At 41.0% G+C, this 23,829-nt stretch overlaps 2 protein-coding genes and 1 long non-coding RNA gene across 3 annotated transcripts; 2 read left to right on the forward strand and 1 right to left on the reverse strand.

The window, feature by feature from the left end:
• Positions 1-984: 984 nt before the first annotated feature.
• On the forward strand, positions 985-11,776 carry hoxb3a (homeobox B3a). Its single transcript, XM_041970799.1, is given in 4 exon segments — positions 985-1,406; positions 4,076-4,788; positions 8,732-9,206; positions 9,208-11,776. Coding segments are annotated over 3 exon segments (1,461 nt in total). The 5' UTR covers positions 985-1,406; positions 4,076-4,196; the 3' UTR covers positions 9,602-11,776.
• On the reverse strand, positions 5,333-14,070 carry LOC121630703. Its single transcript, XR_006008579.1, has 4 exons — positions 13,981-14,070; positions 8,220-8,285; positions 8,074-8,143; positions 5,333-5,645 (listed from the first exon to the last, which is right to left on the reverse strand). It is a non-coding gene; the product is annotated as an uncharacterized LOC121630703 (long non-coding RNA).
• Positions 13,444-18,093, forward strand: hoxb2a (homeobox B2a). The gene is made up of 2 exons (XM_041970896.1): positions 13,444-15,318; positions 16,627-18,093. Exons 1-2 carry the CDS (start codon positions 14,841-14,843, stop codon positions 17,412-17,414), a joined length of 1,266 nt encoding a protein of 421 aa, XP_041826830.1. The 5' UTR covers positions 13,444-14,840; the 3' UTR covers positions 17,415-18,093.
• Positions 18,094-23,829: the final 5,736 nt, after the last annotated feature.

The following is a 23,829-nucleotide window of genomic DNA, read 5'->3' on the forward strand; positions in this document are numbered from 1 at the left end:
AGGTTGTTATTTTCATTAGTCATATTTTATACTTATTTCTGGCTAAGCTGCGTAGTTTTTAATGCTTGCAGCTTGTTTCATCATAACTTTTTCCCTCCATGAATCTTAAGAACTGATAACCTTTGACCCTAAATGAAAATAGACTGTATTACCAACAGAAATGTGCATCTGACCCGTGATTGGTGTGTGTGTGTGTGTGTGTGTGTGTGTGTGTGTGTGTGTGTGTGTGTGTGTGTGTGTGTGTGTGTGTGTGTGTGTGTGTGGCCTGGTGTGATAGCATCTACTGTTGAAAACTTTTTACTTTTAAGGACTTGGTAATAGCCTGTTAGCCTGCTTTGGTAAAGGAACAGAAAAACCTGTAGAGTCCAACTTGTTTTAAACGCGGCACCAGGGAAGTCTGAACTGAAAAAAATTTCAGGTCTCGTGCTGACACGTGGGAATCAGTCTGAACTGCTCGTGTGCGTGTCTCATTTCCACGCAGTCACATTAGCATAATTTGTGAGTGACGCTGATCTGAGAGTCATTGTGTCCGTGAGTCCGGTCCCGGTGTTTCTGCCGGTCTGTCCAGTCTGTGATCCTGGTTGACAAAATGATGAGAAGAGTCGGGCTGCTCCCCCCACTGTGAGCTCCCACTGCCGTGGAATAATATCACCTTCAGCCTTCAGGGATCTACCCGATGCGGAGCAAAAACGGAGGACGTGAACCAACCGACTCGAAAAAAATAAAAAATAAAAATCGTGACTGATCATCTCTAGGATGAAATGGGGTGACATTCTGAGAAGAATTTGGTTTTCAGAGCCTCTTTTTTAACTGACAGACTGGTTCTTGGCTGTCTGGTTGTTGACTGGCTGTGAGAGCGACACAGGCTAAAAAGGGAGAAATTTGAGGCCATTGTTATCAGCCAGGAACGGTGCAGGCTGAGCTGGTGCCGGGGTGGAGGGTGGAGGTGGAGGGCGGGTAGGGGGTGGGGGGCAGAACAGGCGGCAGGCAGGCTCCCGGTAAGCTCGTTCAGCTCTGGCGCTAGCTAGCCTGCCTGCATCCTCCACCGATCCCGTCTGGTAACGCCGCTCATGGACCGAGCCCCTCCACTGGCGCCGTAAACCCCCACCCCCCAGCTCCCTCACCCATCAGCCGTTCATGCCACAAGGTGTTCGGTACGCGCAGCCCGGTCTGCCGCTGCTGCGGCTCCTGGAGGTGTTGTGGTTCTCGCGAGCGGCCGCGCTGTTTCCACAGCGTGCGGAGGAGCAGCGGGTCGGAGAAGAGAAAGGAGGACAACAAACCAGGGATATTATCAATTTCATTACTAATTCTGATCAGTAATCAGCGACGTGTGGGAGAACGTAAGCTATGATGCGGCGTTGCTGGGCTCGAGCCGGACTGGACCGGGACAAGCGGTGCTAAGGAAGGTAGGCAAACGGATCGGCCCGTAATGCACGAGCTAAAAACAAACAAAAATAGGCCCATATAAGCTACTATGTTTGAGTTTGACTCGGTGATTTATGGGCCGGACTTAAATCCAGTTCAAGAAGAGTTCACGATGGTTTCAGCTGATGGAGGTAGCAGCCTCAGACAAACCCTTCTTCCAGCTGCCCGCTCTTCTCAGCTTTATTATTTTTTATTTATTTAATTTAATTTAATTAATTTTCTTTTATTTTATTTAGCTTTCCTTCTCATTTCTTCCTCTGTTCTGGCCACCTTCCTCCTCTCTCAGCGAGTCTGTTTATTTACAAAGCAATGGTCGACCATCTTTCTTCTGGAAGATCTGCTTCTAAAATGTTTTCTCTCCACGCGGGCCCATTTCTTCATTTTATTATTTCTTTTCTAACGACTGATCTCTTTAATCCGTGTGATTTTAATCATTTATAAAGGCTGTTTTGGTTTCTGATAGTTGGTTTTAATTCAGGGTATGAACACAGAAAAAAGAAAAGAAAAAGTGTTTCGTCTTGGTTCTGGAGTCGCCTCCTTTTGTGTGTTCGTGTTAATGTGGTGAAGATACGTGGAAAATCCAAAAGAACGTATTCTTTCTGTCTTCATGTCAGGCGCCATTTGTAATTTTATATCCCGGGATAAAACACAGACACAGGACCCCCCCCCCCCTCTCTCTCTCTCTCTCTCTCTCTCTGTTGTTTGGGTGAATGTCTTTCTCTCAGTAGCCTATAAGTCGATTATTCAGGGAGGCGTCTAGTAAACTTGGTGATTGTATTAAGCTGTAGCCTTACATGCCAAGGGCAGAGAAAATTCGTGTTGCGTTTAATGGCCAAACAGCGTTATGATTTAATAACATATTCCTCCCACACTCACTGCTCCGGCCTTTCTGCCTCTCCCTCTCCTTGGGACTATTCCTCAGAGTAAATAATTAGGATTCCAGCTTGTCTACCAGAAAGATAAATGGCTGACATGTGTGACGTGCTGAGAACTGGAGGAAAGGCTGCAGTGTCAAGTTAAAAAAACAAAAACAAAAAAAAAAAAGCCAGAAAAAAGATAGGCCCGCTTAATTAAAAAAAAAAATTAAAAAGGGAATTATACCTTCTTTTTTCGATAGAGAATCCCTAATGTTTCTATAGACGCTTTGTGAAGACATTTACGCTTTTGTTATTTCTTCTTTGTTTTTTCGGACACATTAACATTTATTATTATCAGCAATAACGCTCATGTTTTTCCTCGTGGCTGGTCTAATGTTTATCTACCCGTTCGTTAGTTCTTACTAGTATACTATTAATAAATAAATAAATGGTGGGCTAATAAATTAACAAAATTGCTTACACAAATGAGAAGATGTTAGCCTCCATCGTATCAGATTATTTTCGGTTATTTCTTCTAGTTGAGGTACTATGGTTTTAGCTAGCCGGTTATTTTTAGCAACTACTATTTGAATTTTTTTTATTTTTCTTCGCACCGAATTTGATGTAAAGACCAGCAGTTACACAACTAGCTTCAGGTTCAATTTGTGTATGACGACACTTTTCTCATCTGAATAGGTTATTTATTTATTTATTTTTATCTTAACAAATGAAGAGCAGCTGCTCCCTCGCGCCTCGAAAACACGCTGGCCTGCTGCCGCTGGCCTTCCGCAGCGGTGAGCGTCAGATTGTGCGCCAAAATGAGGTTTATTCAGCTGTTTTTCCTCCTCCTTTTTTCTTTTATTATCTTACTTTGAAATGATCTATCTATCTATCTATCTATCTATCTATCTATCTATCTATCTATCTATCTATCTATCTATCTATCTATCTATCTATCTATCTATCTATCTATCTATCACCTGCTTCCTTTGAAAGTGTTTGGGATTATGTGAATTAATTAAATTTGAAATGATGACAACATGCCATTAATTGTTTTTATTTTCTTTTATTCTATTTATTCTATTTTTTGTTGTTTTCTTACCGTGCATCCATCAGATTTCCTCTTACCTTGTAAACAGCAAACCGAGATCAGATAGAGCCAGTTAATAATGAGGGAACAACGAGGCATGATGCAGTGATCAGACGTGGAGGGCCAACACTGACTCGACTGATGCATGACAGGCTCATATTTACTACCTCTTTTAGACAACAATATGCACTACACTGAACGAATATCTGCAGAAATGATGGATTTTATATAAATAGAAAAATAATAAAGATAAATTTAACACTGGATATAAAAGATGTCGTATAATGTTTAAAAGATTTAAGTAAGACACACAACTTGATTTTATTGAAAAGTGAAACTCATTCATGATCTTATAGGCCTTTTTTCAAAGTGAGAATAATAACTATAAACAGACCACTATTTTGTAATTGAACAAAGTTATATCAAGAATAATTATGGATAAATAAAAATTGAACAGGGCGACATTTCTATGGAAATGTGCCATGAATAAGTGTGCATGTGCAGGCGGAGTATACAGTTTGCCCTCCTCGTGCTCCCTCCACCGCAGCATCTGCTGGCTGTGTGCTGAGCTCTGAGGGGTTGGGGGAGGGGAAGGTGATGAGGAGAGAAAAGCAGTGGTTTCTATTCATGTCATGGTGCTTTCAGAGGAGGAAGATGGATTTAAGTCTGTCATTTCTTTATTCTGTCTCTCCTAACCTTTCAGGTCACATTGCAGGGGACCGTTGGAGAGACACCGTCACGTGACCTCTGGTACCAAATGGTCTTCCGGCAGTGGTTTTCAGTAAGGACCGGAGCAAAAGAAGACGCTGCCACCTCTCTCAGAAATGCAGAAGACAACATACTACGACAACTCCGCAACGCTGTTTGGTGGCTACTCGTCCTACCAGGTGCAAGGGGCAGCAGCTGCAGCTGCAGCCGCAGCCAATGGCTTTGGTGGCTACGATGCCCCGGTTCCAGTGTCCCACCACCAGCCCGCCTTCCAGTCAACAACCCATCTGGATGTGGATTCGTACCAGCGTTCTGCCTGCTCTTTACAGTCACTTGGCAGCAATGGAGGCCACCAGCAGCAGCAGCAGCAGCTAGCCAAGACCAAGGAGCTAAATGGCAGCTGCATGAGACCCAGTCTGCCGCCTGAGCACCACCCCGTCTCCCAGGTGTCCCCCCCACTGCCCCCAAACCCAAGCAATGGTAATGGCACAGCTCAGCAGCCGGGGGGCGGTGTTGGGTCCTCTGCAGTCTCTAAATCAGGCCCCAATAAGTCATCTAATTCTTCCTCGTCCACATCATCTTCCTCATCGTCCTCCTCTTCACTGCCGCCCAACCCAACTCTGGCCAAGCAGATCTTTCCCTGGATGAAAGAGAGCCGGCAAACGACCAAGCAGAAAAACTGTTCACCCAGCAACACCTCTGGAAATGGTGTGTGAGATTACACATCTTTCTATCTCTCCGTCTGTCTGTTCCCAAAAAAACAACTAACTCTTCCTCTTTCTTTTTTCTCCATCACTCCCCTGGTTTCCTTCTTGCATCAGCAGCTTTATTCTTATTGTCCTGATCTCTCCTCACCATAGTCTCATCCCTCTTTCCAGGATCAGATTCCTTGTGGATTAGAAGGTTTCTTATCAGTAAAATCTCTATCAGACAAGATCTCTTCAGTGTGAAGAAACATTTTATTTTAGTAGTCCAAACTAATTTTTCTATTATTCAGTGTGGTAAAATTTAAAAACCAGAGCAACATGTGGTGAAATGTGCCATGAGACAAATACTGAAACTGTAAATTCCCAAAACCCACAGGTGGGTCACTTACATACATCCCCCCAAAAACTTTTGAGAAAGAGCATCAAACTTTGTTGTTTCTTTATAAATTGGTGTCAATAGTTAAATAAAAGAAGCTGGACATTATTGTTATTGTGACATCGATGCATACAGAGATATCTGGACTCTAACAGGAGTCTGTTGCTCCAGCTGGAGAAGGTGTTGCATTCTGCATGTTCTACTGCTCACCAGCATGCACAGGTGCAGATGAGGAATGCAACTCTTCAGATTAGCACCATATATTGAAATATTTCTTTATACATGGCAAGTCATATCATCATCATCATCATCATCGTCATCATCAGCATCTAAACATAGAGCAGTGATGTTGTGCATTAGGAATTGTTCAGCTGTAGCAGGAACACTGTTTATTAGCTGTTTATCACCTCCTTGCATCCATGTTCTCCAGCTCACCGAAACTCCTTGCCTCCTTGCTCCTTTTACTCATCTTCATTTCACACCTCCAAGAAAGATGTTGTAAACAGGACGTCAGTGGGATGAGGTTAAATATTATAGAAGATTTTTACAGAGAAAAGTAGAACAATAGGCAGATATTTAAAGCAAAATGTTAAAAAGAATAAAATGTTTAAATTTGCACTGAATATCTGTTGATGAGTGATACGGTTTAAACTTAATTGATAAGAAAGAAGCCGTTGTGTCTTAAGGAATAGGAGCCTGAAATAATTTCAGCATCTGGAAAAAGAGCTGAGAGGAGATAGTTGCAGCTGTTTCTGATTTCAGACAATTGCATGGACAATACTACAGCTGTCTGAGATAAATATCCTCATCTTTGTTTGTCCATGTGAATAAACGCCAGTCACTTTCAGCAGCCTCAACACACAGTGAGAAGAACAAAAACAGATATGATCTCACTTCAGCTTTGACTGCTCTGTTTTCAGTACAAACACTTTGCAAACATGCAAAAGTCAATTCTGATCTATTAATAACTTTGTAACATGCTGAATATTTACAGAGAAAAGCTGAATTTCTGCTTCAGGTGTGACTCAGTACTTTACTGCTTCTTCTGATTCTGCTGTAGAGATTGTTTACATCTAGTAGAAAAGTTCTCAGGTTTTCAGAACTTCTCTCAAAGACAGACAATGGGGCCACAACCACATCATAACACCAGACTTTCTGCTTCACCTGTGACCTTTGCAGCCTGACATGTCTTTGTTTCTTAGGTGGAATTTATAAGTGTGGATATGATGCCTTAACAGTCAGATTATCTTCAACCTATTTGTAATAATTTTGCTATTGAAAAATGAGAAAAACCAACCCAGTGCTAAAATAACAAATCTCACATCCCATAATATGGATAAATGTTGAGATGGCAACGTATCACTGCTGATTTTTTACATTAGCAGCTGTGATCCTTCAGAATTCAGACGTGATTTCATTTTTTACTAACGCACCCAGTTAAATCTAAATCTAGCCATGCATATTCTGCCTAATCCTGATTATTTTCTAATAACCGAGAGGAAAGTGGAAAAGTAAAACTGCATATCACGCCGGATGAGGTGCCGTCTGTTGCTTAAGTCATCACCTGTCTCCTGTTTATCAAACATGTGACATTTGTCATGAAACACTGCAGCTGAATCACATCATGACGATGTTAAATGTGCTCATCTAGTCAGAACCTGGACAGAACGTTAGCTGCATGTCCATTAAACAGACATGACTGTATAACACAGACCTGTGTAGAGTACATGCATTAGACTTCATGTGATTCAGATGGTAATGTTGTTGGACAAATCTAACCTGATTGTATCTGCAGTGTGTTCTGAATGTGTGATGTTGGCTGGTATATTCGACATTTAGCAGCTTTTTTTAAAACCTGATGGAGCTCAAACAGAGTAACCGTCACACAGGGGTGTTTCCAGGAAATTTATAATGGGGTGGTCGTGTTCAGACAGAAGTGAGTGTGGGATGGCCAATCTGTAGTTACTGTAATATTATCTCTACCTATCTATCTAAAAACCCTGATTACAGATTTTAAAGAATATTGTATTGTAGAAAGAGCTCATTTTTAATACAAACATAAAAAGTCCTCTATTTCATGAAGGAAATGAAGAGGGCAAACATGACTCATATTACAGAGTAAAGACAGAGAAAGACCAAATGACACTAGTACAGCTGTTGTTGTAGCTGCTGGACTCCATTGGCGGAAATCTGAATCTGTTTTGTAACGACTAACCCACCAATACCCCCCCCCCCGCAGTTAGACACATATACAACGTTGACCGTAATGAACACATACACCACTCACAAAAAGCTCAGGATATTCAACTTTCTGGTGAAATTTACAGAAAATTTGGTTGTATTTGTTAAATCATCCTGTTGTTGAATGAAAACGTAACTGTACAGTTTATCATTCAGACGTTTAGAGAAAGTCTAATTAAGTTCACCTGTAGAGGTAAAAGTGGATTTTAGGTTCATTCTGACATCATAAAAAAAAGCTGAATATTCCTAACTTGTTGTGAGTAGTGCACATCGCTTGTTGTCTATAGTTAATTCAGAAAACAGATTTTTATTTCATGTATTACTTATGTTTCATTAATAGTGATTTATCAAACATATGAGAGGAACACAAAGATTTTTATAGAGCACAAAACATAATGAAAGGACACAACAATTACTACAACAGTGGGGGACCCTGGTCCTTGAGGACTATGGTCCTGCAGGTTTTAGATGTTTCCTTGGTCCAACACACTCGATTCAAAGTAACGCGACAATGAGCAGAACTTGCTGTCGAGTCTGTTAGTGTTGAACCAGTTGTGTTGGAGCAGGGAAACATCTAAAACCTGCAGGACTTGGACCTCGAGGACCTGGGCTGCACACCCCTTCTCTCTTAAGATACAGTACAAATCATTTCCTAAAAGATCTTTTTACCTGTGCCATCATTGATCCAACAGGTTGCGGGTTTCCGCTGGTGTAAGTAGAAGAAGGGTCCAAGGATTCACTAAACACAAGCATCAATTAAATCAAATTAAGTCATAGAAATATCTGTATAAAAGTTAAAAATCCTCTGTTTTTACCAGGATCTGGTCTGCTGAAACCCTTTCCAGCCGAAGTGTTTGGTTCTACCAGAGGTCAGAGTGTCACTGTGAAGTAAATGAGATGAGAAATGGGAATTTTTTACTGAGAAGATTAAAGTTAGAGCAGTTGCTTCTGCTACTGATGCTGCTCTTGCTTTGGGGGGTTTGTCTTTCCAGCCTTGATGCAATTTAGGTGTTCTCAGCCAACACCAGGGCCTTTGTCTTTTAATAACTGCCTCTGTTATGAAGTGTTGACAACTAATATCAAGGGATAATTCAGGCAGCCTGCCCGTACCCCCTCTGCTTTATTAAGAACCTGAATGCTTTCAATTTCCTCCAGCATGCAGCCTAGCTGCGCGGAGTTGTCCTCACCTCTCTGTCTCTGTTCACGTTCATCATTTTACCTATTAATTATTATTTCCTCTTTTCCTAATGTAAACCACTTGCATCCTTTTTTTTTAAAGTAATTTCCCAATGTATTTGTAATCAGTGTTTTTCTCTTCTGTCCTCAGTATCAGGAGGAGCTGAGAGTGGCAGCAGTGGGGAGAAAAGTCCGACCGGTGGCTCGTCAGCGTCCTCGAAGCGAGCTCGCACGGCGTACACCAGCGCCCAGCTGGTGGAGCTGGAGAAGGAGTTCCACTTTAACCGCTACCTCTGCCGGCCGCGCCGCGTGGAGATGGCCAACCTGCTCAACTTGTCTGAACGCCAGATCAAAATCTGGTTTCAGAACAGACGGATGAAGTACAAGAAGGACCAGAAGTCCAAGGGTTTGAGTTCCAGCTCTGGGGGACCGTCACCGACAGGCTCCCCTCCTTTGCCCATGCAGTCTTCCGCCAGCTTCCTAAACTCAATGCACCCCATGGGAGGTGGAGGTGGAGGTGGGGGGCCAGCCTACGATACCCCGTCTCCACCGTCCTTTGGAAAGATTCACCAAGGAGTGTCTTACTCGATGTCCACGGCCTATTCCAATGTGTCCATGAAGGGCTGCCCCCCCCCAGAAGTATGGTGCCCCAGATCCGGACTATGGTGATCCCCACCCCCACCACAGCCTAGTCCAGGCCAACAACACTGGCTACGGGACTCCAACCAACATGCAGGCCAGTCCAGTCTACGTTGGGAGTGGCAGCTACGTGGAGCCCATGCCCGGCTCGGGGCCCTCCATGTACGGGCTAAACCATCTCGGCCCCACACAAACCCATCACCAAACCATGGACTACAATGGCGCAGGGCCCATGTCAGCCACCAACCAGCACCACGTGGGTGGAGGGGGCCCCCAGGGTCCCTGTGACCCGCCAACACACCCGACTTACACTGAGCTGTCGGCGCACCACACTTCAACTCAGGGCAGAATCCAAGAAGCACCCAAGCTCACACACCTGTAGCAGGTTTGGAACAAAATGACAATGTAGGAAAAAGAAGACAAAGCAGAACAAGTACCACAACTCACTAACAGACTAACTCACGAGGGACTCCACTGCTGCTATGTGACAGCGGGTGTCTCAATACAAGACAGACAACAGCCATCCAGTGGTTTGTCCTCATCAGCAGCCACAAAGAGCCAGAATCAGTTTCATGTTTTACTGCCCTCAGAAAAATAGCATCAGTCTGGTTTCCAGCTCCATATTTTACTGCTTTCTGAGAAGAACACCTCCCTGATGGACTTGTTAGGGTCCAACTCTGATTTTACATCTCAGTTAGCATCACCACAATCAGACACTTAGCAGACGTCACAAAGAAATCTAATATGAAATAAAAAAGTGTCTGTATTTCAGTATTACTAACTAATTATCCTTTTCCCGTGGATTTATAAGCATTGTGGACGTTTCTAAACAGCTTTTGTACTGCGGGAGCAAATTGCAACATTACAGCTAGCATGTATGAAAAAAATCCCATAATCACCCTCTTGGAGTCACTGAGGGGTTTAAATTTGTTCTTTGATGGTAAAATTTCCCCGGAAGACACATACATACACACAGCTCTCCTGCCTGATAAGTGAAATAGTTGAGATTTTAATGGGCAGTTAACGAGGTGGTTGGATTTATTAGGCTGAGCTCTCCCCCCTACAGGCAGCACGTTGTTGTCAGCAGAGCCGAGCAGTGTGGAGGACTCTTCATCCTCCTCTCCATCAGCTCCATCTCTGAACAGACATATGTGGCTGTAGCTGGCAGCTGGGATCATCCTCTGAGCCCTCTGTTTCATGAAGCACATAAAAACCACTGGACGGCCTTTTTATTCACTGTCTCTTTTATCATCCTACCTGTTTCTGTCCTGACCCGGTCATTACTAACCCGCTATCTATTTTACTCTCACCATGCTCCCAACACACACACACAACACACACACACACATACAGCTGTTCATCGCTACACTTACATGCCATCAGTGTAACAGGGTTTAGGAAGATATAAGCTAAAAATCTAAACTAGCTCTCTGACACAAATGTGTGCTGACCTATTTTCTCCTGCAGGATCCACACATGCAGCTGCACTACGATAACTTGTGTTCATGGATGTAAACCTGCAGCCAGAACATGTTAGCATGTCCGAGGACTTGAAACACACATTTTTACTGTCTTCGTTTAGGCACATCTTCGGAACAGGGTAAATAATAAGAGAAGAGAAATATTTATTTGCGTTTTGATAAGTCATACCCCTCGCCCCCCAGGCTCGCTCTCTGTCGCACGGGAGGACAACAATGTGTAAAAGTCCAGATTTTTAATGTTTTATTTGTCTTGATTTTTTAACGTGGAAACAGGGTATATATTTCAACATAAATGCATGACCCAGAGATCTGAGCAAATGTGTACAACGGATTTTTAAAACAACTGGTTTCATTTCGTCAAACTTCCCATTACATTGCAGGGCATTTCACCCTCGCAGACCCCTCCCACTCGGTGTTCAGTAGCTGATCTCCTCTGAACTCGCTGATGTTCAGGAGTTGTTTTTAAAAGTTAATGTTTTACACAAATGCTTCTTACATCTGGGCATCATTGTTGCACTTAGAGTTTACATTTTGATGGTAAAAGGTTAAAAAAAAAAAGAATAAAATCTTATTTTGAGGATGGAAGGCCTTCCAATCAAAGAGCCTTTCGCCAATGTGTGTTCAAGTGAACATTCATATATAAATATTTATTTGTTATAGCCAGTTTAAAAGACTTTCTTTTTTGTATTAATATTATTTATCCTTCATGTATTTATATTGAGGAAAAATATTGTACTTTTTTAGTATTTACCTGTTATGAAAAAAATGTGTTTCCTCTTGTCCATTGTACTGAAGTTGCAATTTTTTAGTTAATGTTTTTTAGAGGAAAATAAGTAGTTTTTATGTTCCTATAAAAACCCTTGTACATAAATGTCTTGGCTTGTACAGGGAAAAAAGTCAAGTTGGGACTGGAGACCCATGCATAGTCCAAAAATAGAGACAAACCATTAGCTGGAGAACTGAAGTTTTTCTGGAGGAAAACAGAACCTTTCTTTGTTATTTGTAGATCTTTTTCATTCATTGTTGAGAGAGTTGTATGTCAAACAATTCTTTAATAAAACTTTATGTTATTCAGACCAATCATCATTTTTTAAAAAAAAACTAAAGATTGGAAAGAGTTGGTTGATCTGTTCTTTCATGTTGCACAATCCAAACAAAAGGGATGTTGCCATCCCTCCTGCTGCAGACAGGACCAGTCACAACACTCCTCACATAAAAAAGCTCCTGGTAAAAATATGAGGATGCAAATCAGATGAAAAAGTAGCTTTAATTTAACCAAAATCTCAGATATTCTACACAATATGAGGATTATTGGCAAGTTCTCCATTACAGAAACAGAAAGCTTTCTTAAATTCTGATTTTATTGACACAAAACTAAACCAGGTGAAAAGGTGAGAGTCAGATAGTCACTTTTATCCCATATAGTCTGATATCAGGGTTACTGGCCCAAAAAACAAGATATAGTTTTTAAGAGCTAAATGCAGGTTGGCATTAAAATGTTAAACAAAATCTTTCTCAGCACTCTGGCAAAAAAAAATTGAGTGGAGAAACAGTTAAACACAGCTGCTGATGTCAGATGTCAGCAGGAGGAGCCCAAGGGTCTGAAAGTATACATATACATATATATATATATATATATATATATATATATATATATATATATATATATATATATATATATATATATTCAGGCCCTTCACAGTTGACGTTTTAGAAAAGAAAAAAAATGCCTTGGGGCCTGGGCCTTGCTGCATTTACATGGTTTTTAACTCTGCGCCCACCTCTCTTTCTTTTTTCCGCCTTTTCTACAACCCGCGTGCTCAGACGCCTGAGAGCAACATAAAACCTGAGGCATAAATCAGAATCCCATAAATAATGGCCATACTTCCTTTTACATCTCCTTTGGACTAACAGACAATAAAACCACCAATGAGCAGAGATTGAATCTAATTTATTGCCTCATAAAAGCAGATGGAGAGCTCGGTTTGTCATGAGAAAATTTCTAAATCTGTTTCCAAAGCGCGCGCTCACCAAAACTGCATGGACCGAGTGATGTTTGGATATTACAGCAATTTCATAAATAAACGGAACAGCAGGTCTCTACAGGATCATGGACCTGGTTTTACTGTCCAGTACCGACCAGTTTGTCTGCAGGGATGATGAAAGCAATCAGACGGATTATTAACATTAATGCAACAGCAGCAGAACAAAGCAACCATCCGGTTCATGACTTACACGTTATTGTGTAATATCTTAATCATTGTCATTATCTAATTATTATATAAAAAAAAAACAAAATAAAATAAAATAAAATAAAATGTAAACAGCCTCTAATTTTAATCGACCTTTCCACGCGCGCAGTGACCTGACTCCCAGAAGTGAAAATCGTTTCAGCTTTCCATCAGACGTCCCAGGAAACTCCAGAGTAAAAAAAAAATGTTTTAAAGAAAATAACATCTTAAAAATATGAGATAAAATGTAAAAGAAGCGCTTGTGCGCGAGGTATTGTGATGCTGCAGCTCAGTGTGTGTTTGGTGTGTCCACGCAGCCTCTGCCTACTCAGTGCTAGTGTTTTTTTGCTGCGTTCAATGGGCCCCACTCCCACACACATTTCTGCATTTTTGCCTTTTTTGGTGCCTGAGAAACAAAAAAAAAAAAAAAAAAAAAAAGGGGGGGGGGGGGGGGAGGAGGGGGGTATAAACAGGCGCGAGTCCTAATAAAACTTGGCGCATATATGTTAGCAGCTAAACGTCATAATTGTATAAATCAAATAGTTACCCTAAAAGCAGAGAAGGCAGGAAGCTAAGTGCTTATTTGGTTTTTTAAAAAGTGCTGCTGTCAGACTCTCTAAGGAGAGAAAGATTGATGACCACTCTCGGGTCTCTCCTGGTCCTGGTCTTCCCCAAAATATCCTCTGTTGAACTCCTGAGTTTTTCATCCGTATAAAATCTCCACGTGCTGCTCAGAGCACCCGCACTTTTACTGTTAGCATTCGTCTTATTTACGCTGTCTTTTTATCAGAAGGAAGAACAGGGGGGCTCGTTTTTCTGTTTTTCCCCTCCCCAGCTTGTGGAGCGACCTCGCTGTGAACTCTTTACGTGAACGTTGCACATTTTAACGGACAAGCATCACAGACAAGCGCGCGGGTGAGAGAGCCTGGGAGAAAAAGCTAATTTAGGCTGAGATAATGTTCAGACTGCTCAGGTTTCTCTCTCACCTGAACACATTTAAGCTCCTATCAGACATACATGAATATTAAATACAGAAATCATGGACTTACACATGAACAGGTTCCCTTCTCTGCCTCTTTTCAAACCTAAGTCTGATCCATGTGTTTTACAGCTGAGTAGAAATCTCAGTCATCCTCTCCTCCTGATCTGCTGCGCATCTAAAACCCTCTTCTGTTTTTTCTGGGTCTGACTTTTGAGGGATTTATCAGCCGTTGTCACACTTCCTAAGATTAATGAGCTGAGAGCTGCAAACAGTATTTTTTTTCATGAGGAGACATATTGTAAACGGTGCTGGCTAGCTCCGTTAACCTAATGTTAACCGCCATTACATCACACAGTAGACTGGAAAAAAAATGCCCTATTGTTTGGAGCTACGAGAGGCCGGGATGCGCCGACCTGCCGCCCACACGGCGCACATGGTGACCGGCCGCCTTCTCCTTCTTTCTTCTCAGAATTTACCCCCTGTTAGGGGAAAACAATGGTATACAGCCCCTCGTTCCTTCAGCATTTGGCAGAAAAATAATAATACAACTTCCCACAGACATCTCAGCCGCAAGGCCTAGGGTGCTGATTGGATGATACGGGTCACATGACCAGGAATCCGCTGCAATTTCGCCCCATAGCTTCTCAGCTTAGCCTTCCCAGATCCCCATACGCCTGTAATATAACCAATATACACAATTATGATTTAGCCACCGTTTTTACGCCATTGCGGTCAGGAGCTTAAATATTGCTGCGTTTATTTTTTGTATTTATTTTTTCTCAAAAGCCATATTGTGTATGCGTGTGCGCGCGTGTGAGCGTGCTTATATGTTTTTATCATTATTTTTTATTTATTTTTTATTTATTTTGGGGGAAAGGACTGTTCGGGGGTCTCGCAGTTTGAGAGGGGAACCGACATGAAGAAGCTATGAATTTTGAATTTGAGAGGGAGATCGGGTTTATAAACAGCCAGCCGTCCCTAGCAGAGTGCCTGACATCCTTTCCTGCCGTCCTGGAGTCATTTCAAACTTCATCAATCAAGGAGTCGACAGTTATTCCGCCTCCCTTCGAGCACACCATCCCCAGCCTCAGCCCCTGCACAGCCAGCCAGCCGAAACCAGCAGCTGGGAGCCAGCAGAACCGGAGAACCTCTGCCACTAATGGCCACCAGACGCACCACCGAGCGATCCCGCAGTCCTGCCCACCCGGCCAGGCCCCAGCTCCGTCCACCCTGGTCGGTCCGCTGGCCCACGAATTCCCCTGGATGAAGGAAAAGAAATCATCAAAAAAATGCCCCAAGCCTGGGGGCAGCTCCAGCGGTGGGGGATCCATCATCACCCCGGCCCCATCCTTTCCGTCGCCAAACGCTTCTGGGTATGCTTCAGCGGGCATTGAGTCACCCACAGGTCGGTGTGTTAGGACGCTGGGATCAGTGTGCATGTGTGCGCGTGGTGGAGGGGTGTGAACCATGTGTTGTGATTTTCTGTTTGCATTATGAGTTTACATCCATTTCAGGAAAAAAGCTGTTTTTACACCGCATGGATTTGATCAAGAGTCGTTTTCCAATCAGTATGCATGCCTCTGTGTGTGCGTCTCTGTCTGCGTGCGTGTGTTTGCATTGTGCAGTGCTGTGATGCTGTGAACAAGGAAGCCATATCTAGACCACTGCATTATGCTGCAGTGCTTGGCACACTTAAATCAAGAATTTAAGTGGTACTTCCACACAAGTACCATCTTATTTCTGCTCACTGTGACCCAAATGCCTGGGCTCCAGTGGGCAGAGGAAAAGGTGGAGAGCAAAAATAACAGAATGCAAAGAAAGTGACAACGTATGGTGGGTGGGGGTGGGGAGAGCTGGGTTCTCCAGTCATACAAGAATCACAAGATTTGCTCTGATTTAGATTTTGTTCCACTGACCTTCATAATCTTCATTTTTTTTATTTTCTCTCCCCCAAAAACTATTTATTTATTTATTTATTTATTTGTTTATTTGTTTGTTTGTTTATTTATTTATTTATGTATGTATGTATTTATTCATTTATTTATTTATCGATTGTACAAACGCCTGATCTAATAATTTTCATAATTTATTTTTTGTCTTTACATCTTTTATAACACTGCTTTTTCTTATTTCAATGAAAAAAATGCTGAAAATTGGTTTCTCGGCGTCAGTGGCACATTTCTCTCCTGGGCCACGATTTCTTCTTCTATTTGCATTTTTTTCTCATCAGAAAGCTCATCCAGCTTCTCTACTCTTTGACAAAGACAATCTCTGGTCTTTGTTGTTTTGTTCCTCTTACACACCTAAATTTAGAATTTTGGTTGATTTTTTACTTTCTAAAGACACACAAACACACCCACGCACACACACATATACACAGACAACATATATATATATATATATATATATATATATATATATATATATATATATATATATATATATATATATATACATATATATATATATATATATGTGTATGTATGTATATATATATATATATATATATATATATATATATATATATATATATATATATAAAGAGAGAAGAGAGAGAGAGAGAATAGGGGTCCCTCTTTTTCACGCATAAAAGCTTTTTTTTTTTTTTTTTTTTGTTTCTCATAAAACTGAATTAATTCGAAATGGAAATTAAATATAAAATGAATCTGAGCAAATCTAATAAATGTCCTTCTTGCTCTTTGTTTCCGAGCAGACCCGGGCCAGGCGGGTCTGGACGTTGGAGGAGCAGGGTCCCGGCGCTTGCGCACGGCCTACACAAACACACAGCTGCTGGAGCTGGAAAAAGAGTTCCACTTCAACAAATACCTATGCCGGCCCAGGAGGGTTGAAATCGCCGCTCTTTTGGATCTAACCGAGCGGCAAGTCAAAGTTTGGTTCCAGAACCGGAGAATGAAACACAAGCGTCAGACCACGCACCACCGCGATGGTAGTGGAGGCAGCCCGCCTTCTGGTGGATTCGAACCACTCGAAGGCGCAGATGCGTCGTCTCCGTACTCAAGCCAGCCTCTGGAAGCATCTGGGACCGGGGAGACTACGGAGGACGAACAGGGTGGTGAAAATCCACCCTCGATCACTGTTTCCACTGCTCTTGCTCCAGGCAGCGGGGACAAAGCACACCCCGCAGCGGAGGAGGAAGGCAGTTTGAGCCTTCCTGAACGCCCACCGCTGCCCAGGACATCTGGCTCCTTTGACTCTGCGCCGCCCCATCAGTCTCCGCCGGCTTTCATACTGACAAACTCCGCCGACACCTCAGACCTGATTCGGCCTAGAGAGACTGGCCCTGCAGTAGCAGGAGCGACGGAGCAGCGGGACTCCTCATCATCATCCGCGCTGCCCGACCTGACGTTCTTTCCCGAAGACGCCTGCCTCTCCCCCAGCCTGCGGAGCTCCTTGGACAGCCCGGTGGACTTCTCTGAGGAGGACTTCGACTTGTTCACAAGCACACTGTGCACCATAGACCTGCAACACCTCAACTTCTGAGAGGAAGCTTTACCGTTTCAAGAAAATATCAAACAAAGCCAGACAGGACGGTCAGAGCGGTGTTCACGGACAGGACGACACTCGGCAAGGACTCACTTTTTAAACACGCTACTCGGCAACATTCCTGAAACATGTACGAATGAAAAAATGTTTTTTTTTTTTAATAAATATTTTACTTCACTTTTATTTGAAGCTGTAATTTAGTTCAATAGAGTATCAGTTCGTTTTAATTTCAGACATCAAAAGGAATTAGTTTTTTTTTCCATTATTTTCTCACTTGAAACGTGATTTTTCTCTCTCTCTCTCTCTTGCCACGTCCAAGTTTCATATATTTATTAGATTTTAATTTTTTGGATAATTTTTTGATAAATGGATTGGACTTCTTGGTGTGTGGATTTGTTTCCTGGAGTCTGTTCTGGTGCAGATTCATGGATCTTTAAAAACGTCTCAGGAACTGGTCACAGAAAACTGGAACTGCTCAGAAAAATCCAAACTGAAGAATGGATTTATTCTCCCAGCGAAGCACGATGCGTGGAAAACCCTGCTGATGACTCCATGTTTAGACTTTACTTTATTTATTCAGATTCTTTAATAGTAAAAGTCCAAATTATTTATTGTACATATATTTTCATAGCGGGATAATAATAATTAATGATAATAAATAACCACTTACAAGGTGCTCTATGTGTGGTTTCATACATTAATAATTTATGTGCTATATTTATGAAAGCTCTTTATTAATTATCTGGCTGCTTTTACAAACAGTTGTGGATCATTTATGATTTCATGAGATGACAGATCTATAAAAGGTTATTTCAAACAAACCAAACTACCATTAATGTTTTCTAATGTTCCACAACCAATTAAAATCCAATTTATATTTTCTCCTAGATGAAATTACATTTTATCACAAGCTAACAATTTCATTCATTTCCTTCTCTCTTTTTTCAAAGATAAGGCGTAACTCTCTATCATTTCCCACGCAATATTTCGAAGGAAATTGGATATTTAAATATTAATATTAATAATAATAATAATAATAATAATTAATAAATAAAATAAAAAAATAAAAAAATAAAAAGATTAATTGTGTTTAAAAGCTTCAAAGTAGTTTTTAGTTTTGAGTACACTTTCACAGATGAGCTGCTTTTGGCGGTTTATAACTGAGAAAGTGTGCGAGCTCATAGAAACATCATCCTATAATAACTGCAACTTTCCAGAGTCACATTTTCTGGTCGCCACTGTGAAGCTAAAGCAGTTAGCATGGTTAGCATGGTTAGCATGGTTAGCATGGTTAGCTTCCAGCCATTAGCTGTGATGCTAACCAGCTGCTCCTCCTCCTGCGGAGTCAAAATGGCGCTGAAGACAAAAGAGGATGTGAACAATGAGCAGTGGCAGCCATTACAGGATGACTGGCCCACACTGACAGGCACAATGTGTGCGCGGGCGCGTGAACAAGGGGGAGTGAGCAAGTCAGAAAAGACTGATTGCTCTACTTTCAGAAACAAAGCTAACAATTACGCAGGCAGTAGAGTCGACCTACCACATCACTGCCGATAACAACAACAACAACAACAACAACAACAACAGCAATAATAATAATAATAATAATAATAAATTATATTAATATATTCTAATATCATTATTAATTATTATTATTACTATTACTATTTGGTTCTATCTAAAAATGAATGCATCAGAGGGTTTACTGCATATTTTATCTTATCACTTCCATCTACAAGCAGGCGTCTATTGCAGGCTTTGCTGTGACAGAGAAAATATGTCATTCTCCATCTTTGTTTCAACCACTGACCAGCTGTGGATGACGTCATAATGGTTGATTTCTACGTTCATGGTGCAAACTTTAACATTCAAACAAAATACAACAACATTGTCTGACTACAGTAAAGCACATAATCATAAAAGTTTACATTCCTGCTGAATATGAAGGCCAATTAATATTTTATTAAGTATTCAATACGATGCTGCTTTTACATAAATACAAACAATGAGTTAATGGCCGTTAGCCAACCACATGTCTGTTCTAAAACAGATAAATTGTGGATCTTTAAATTGTGATCCAAACACTGTTATACCCACAGTCTGAGGGGACAAGATTAAGAAAGAAAGAAAGAAAGAAAGAAAGAAAGAAACAAACAAACAAACAAACAAACAAACAAACAAACAAACAAACAAAGAAAGGAAGAAAGATTTCCAAAAAAATCTTATTGTGGTCGCGCAATAGAAACCCTCCAGTCAATCCTATGATGCTCTGTTTTTTCAACCTTTTTTGATATGTGTCCTTATTTAATTGAAGTAAGCTTTATTTAAACATGATACTGTTTATACTGAACATGGAGAAATAACACTGAGCAAAAGATTTCCACAACAAAACGAAAAGAAAGTGATTTCCATCAGAGAATATATATATATATATATATATATATATATATATATATATATATATATATATATATATATATATATATATATATATATAGTGGTTAATAATCACGATTAATTAAAAAAAAAGTTTCCATAAATTGGTTTAAAAGAAGAAGTGAAGAGTTAGAGAGAATAATTTTGTAGTGGGCCCTTTTCACTGCGACAGAATGGCCTTCCATTTCATGAGTACACAGTCTGAATTAGTCATTTAGAGGCATTTTGGGCTTTATATTCCCTGTTTATGAATAATTTTCTGTTTTCATTCATGAATAACAAATGAAAACATTCAGCCTACATTTGAGGCCCCTGTGGAAAGGAAACAGTGGGAACTCTACTGAAATCTTCTTTAATAAACTTCATTTCCAAAGCAGGATAAAAAGTTTCAGACATCTGGATTTACCCTCACATGTCCAATGTTTAAACCATTTGGTTAAATGGAAATAATCGCCAGGAGATCTGTGATCTAGTACCGAGCAGAGTGGTAGCTTTTTATGTCTTATCACACGTTAAGAAGCCAGGAGATTTGGTGTGATGCTGTAACATTGAGAGCACCCTTTAACAACATTTAGGGGTGTCACATTTGTAAATTAGCCTCTTCAGTAGTGAGTCGTCAATTGCACATGACGCAGTAGACGGGGGATCAGTTGTGGTCTACTGTCTGGTGGTGTTAGACTGGATCCTGACGCGGTAGAAAGGGATCAGTTCTGGTTTAGTGTCTGGTGTTAGACCGGATCCTGATGTGGCTAGCTCTACGTTGTGCTGTGGAGCTGCTGATACTGGGTCTGTGTCCTTCCTCTTTACTAAAAAGTCAGAAGTATCTCCCTTTCTCTTCATTCTTATATCTTCCTCTTCTAAACCAGACTGCTTACAAGATATATTTTTTCACAATTTCATACTGTAGCTACTTTAAAACCAGCTAGCAGCCTTGCTAGTCTACTGTTTAAATTAAACTGGATCATGTAGCACTAGCTTAGTCAGCGCTAAGTAACGTGGATACTGAGCTTCTCTTTGAGCATCATTATAGTTTAGTTTCAGCTCCAATGTGAAAATCTTGATGTACTGAGTTTAGGTGTATTCCCTAAATACGCTCACTGAAAACTAAATATGACCTGTTTCCTCACATTAGCTCAAAACTAGTCTAGTGCTGGCATATAACTAGATTAGCACTGCTACCTAGCTTCATGCTAACAGACTAATAGCCTTACATAACATTAGCAGTTATACCAGCACAGGGACAAAATGTCGTCTAGAAATGTGCACATGTTTATATCTTTGTAACATGAATAATTAGGAAACTACTTTGATATTTCCTTCAAACTGGTGTAGTGATACTGATGATCTTTGCAGGTCTGGAAAGATGTTTCTGTCCTCCTCCTACAGTGACCTGTCCATCATCTGAGGTTTCCAATCAGAGTTGGCCAGTGCCACCCTGGACACTTGTCTTGCTTTGCCTCCGTTTTCGGTGTCCATTCGGTGTCCGGTCTGGATCCAGACCCAGAACCTGTCCCATATGGACCTGGACCTAAAATATATTAGGGTTGGGACTTTAATGCCACAATTACGATTAATTAGTGGGGGGAAAAAAATCAGTGTTGCCAACTTAACTACTCTGGTGCTATATTTAGCAAGTTTTCAGACCCATACATTTTTTTCAAGTCCCGCCCTGGTTTAACATCAAACACTAATTTCTATTAATGAAGAGTGTGGAGGAAAACCTTTAAAGAGTTAAAAGTACTGAAAACATGTTGTAGACTCTTAGTCAGAGAACAGTTGGAGCTGCTGGTTAAAGTACTTAAAATGACTCTTTAACTTCAGGTCTATTCTCTTTTGAAGAGAGATTGATAACTTTTTTCCAGACATTAGTAAAGCGTAGAGTCGTGCACTAAAACTCATTTAAATAAAAAAAAAAGTTGCTTTTTGAGGCAAATATTGCTATGCAACTAATAGTGATTAATTAGTTACAAAGCCTGTATTTAGATTATTTTTTTCTTAATTGAGTCCCACCCCATATCTATCTATCTATCTATCTATCTATCTATCTATCTATCTATCTATCTATCTGTCTGTCTGTCTGTCTGTCTGTCTGTCTGTCTGTCTGTCTGTCTGTCTATCTATCTATCTATCTATCTATCTATATATATATATATATATATATATATATATATATATATATATATATATATATATATATATATGTATATGTAAAGCAGCTGAGCTGGAGTTGGTTTAGTGAGGATAGCAGGTAAATAGTAGCAGGAATAACTGGAAATGAGGAAAAAGTGGAAACATGGAAATAGTTTCTGTTGTGTGTTTGTTTCAATAACAATATTTTTTCTCCTGAAAGCCAAGACTTGAGAGAATGATGAGATGAGAAAAGGCTTGGTCACTGTTGATCTGTGTGTTATTTCTACAAAGTTCTGTTAGTAAAAAAATTCTGCTTTCTTCTTCTGGTCGGCCTTTATGCTGCTATATCTATTCATACGTTCATTTTACATCATTTTACCTCCCAGTCTGACAGCTGAGAAACATCATGTCTGATGCTGACTGGGATGGATGGATGGATGGATAGACAGACAGACAGACAGACAGACAGACAGACAGACAGACAGACAGACAGACAGAAATAAATAAATTGGTGGACCAAAAATGGTAATAACTGTCTTGTAGCTTTAAGGGTTGTTGGGAAATATTACATTTATGTTGAGCCCATAAAAATGTTTCCACTGGAGAAGCAGAGTCTTAGTCACTCCAGTCTCACCTGTACCATTCACTGAAGTGTATAGCAGGCAGAGATTACAGCAGAGTAGATCTCTATGCAAGGAGACATATCTCGCCTTGTATGAGTGTTAAGAAGAGATTGTGTGTGTGTGTGTGTGTGCATACCTGTGTGCGTGTCTTCCAATAATCTCTCTTTCCCGGCTGTCACTGCCTGTCGGTTTGCTGCCATGTTGTAATACGTGGACGCTTTCTTTATCTCTTACATCACCATCACCAACATTGTTTTGATTTCAACCTTTGTGTGTGTGCATGCGTGCGTGCGTGTGCATGTATGATATTGCATAACTCAGGCATGATAGATCACCCACTTAGCAGCAGCGGTGAAATATGTGAGCAGTGGATTTTTTATCATCCTGGGTGTCAAGAGGAAACTCTACCCTCAAACACACATTAGTGTGCTTCACTGATGCTACACTAACCTTACCTTTGACATGCAATGCAGCCTGTAGGTCAGACCGAAAGGTTTAAACCGAAAGGGAGGCAGTGTTTCTTGAACGCACACAGAACAGAACTAAAATGCCAAACTGTATAACTGTTTTCTAACAGGGCCCCTGTGAAAAAGTCATTTATCAAAATAAATTAGTTACCTGATATTTGTTAAAACTTATTTATCAACACTTCATCAACATATATGTCCATGTCCTCAGATTCCTTCAGTGTCATTAAATCAGTGTATCACAGACGCGTTTACTAAATGACATCATGAATGCAGAAGAAAACAGAAGTAGGTTAAAAAGACTGTAGTACAACTGTCACTGATAACAAACATTCAGTGTTCATGCAATGGGAAAATATTCTCTATCTTTTATTAAACATGGGCAGCCTTGGTGGAGGCCACCCTCACTGGAAACTAATCTAGCTTACTGCTGGCAATGCGGACCAAGCTCTGGAACCGGTCATACCGGGGGGGGGGGGGGGGGGGGGGTTCTCTCCAGGTTCTCTGGCTTCCTCCCACCATCCAAAGACATGCATGTTAGGTTAATTGGTCGCTCTAAATTCTCCCTAGGAGTGAATGTGAGTGTGAATGGTTAATTGTCCATATCTGTGTTGGCCCTTCGATGGACTGGTGACCTGTCCAGGGTGTACCTGCCTCTCACCTGTTAAAAAGGTGGGAAAGGCTCCAGCTTACTCGCAACCCGAAATGGACTAAATTATCAAGATAATGAATGAATGAATGATGGATGATGAAAAA

This window comes from Melanotaenia boesemani, chromosome 2 (genome assembly GCF_017639745.1).
Source record: "Melanotaenia boesemani isolate fMelBoe1 chromosome 2, fMelBoe1.pri, whole genome shotgun sequence".
Taxonomy (NCBI): domain Eukaryota; kingdom Metazoa; phylum Chordata; class Actinopteri; order Atheriniformes; family Melanotaeniidae; genus Melanotaenia; species Melanotaenia boesemani.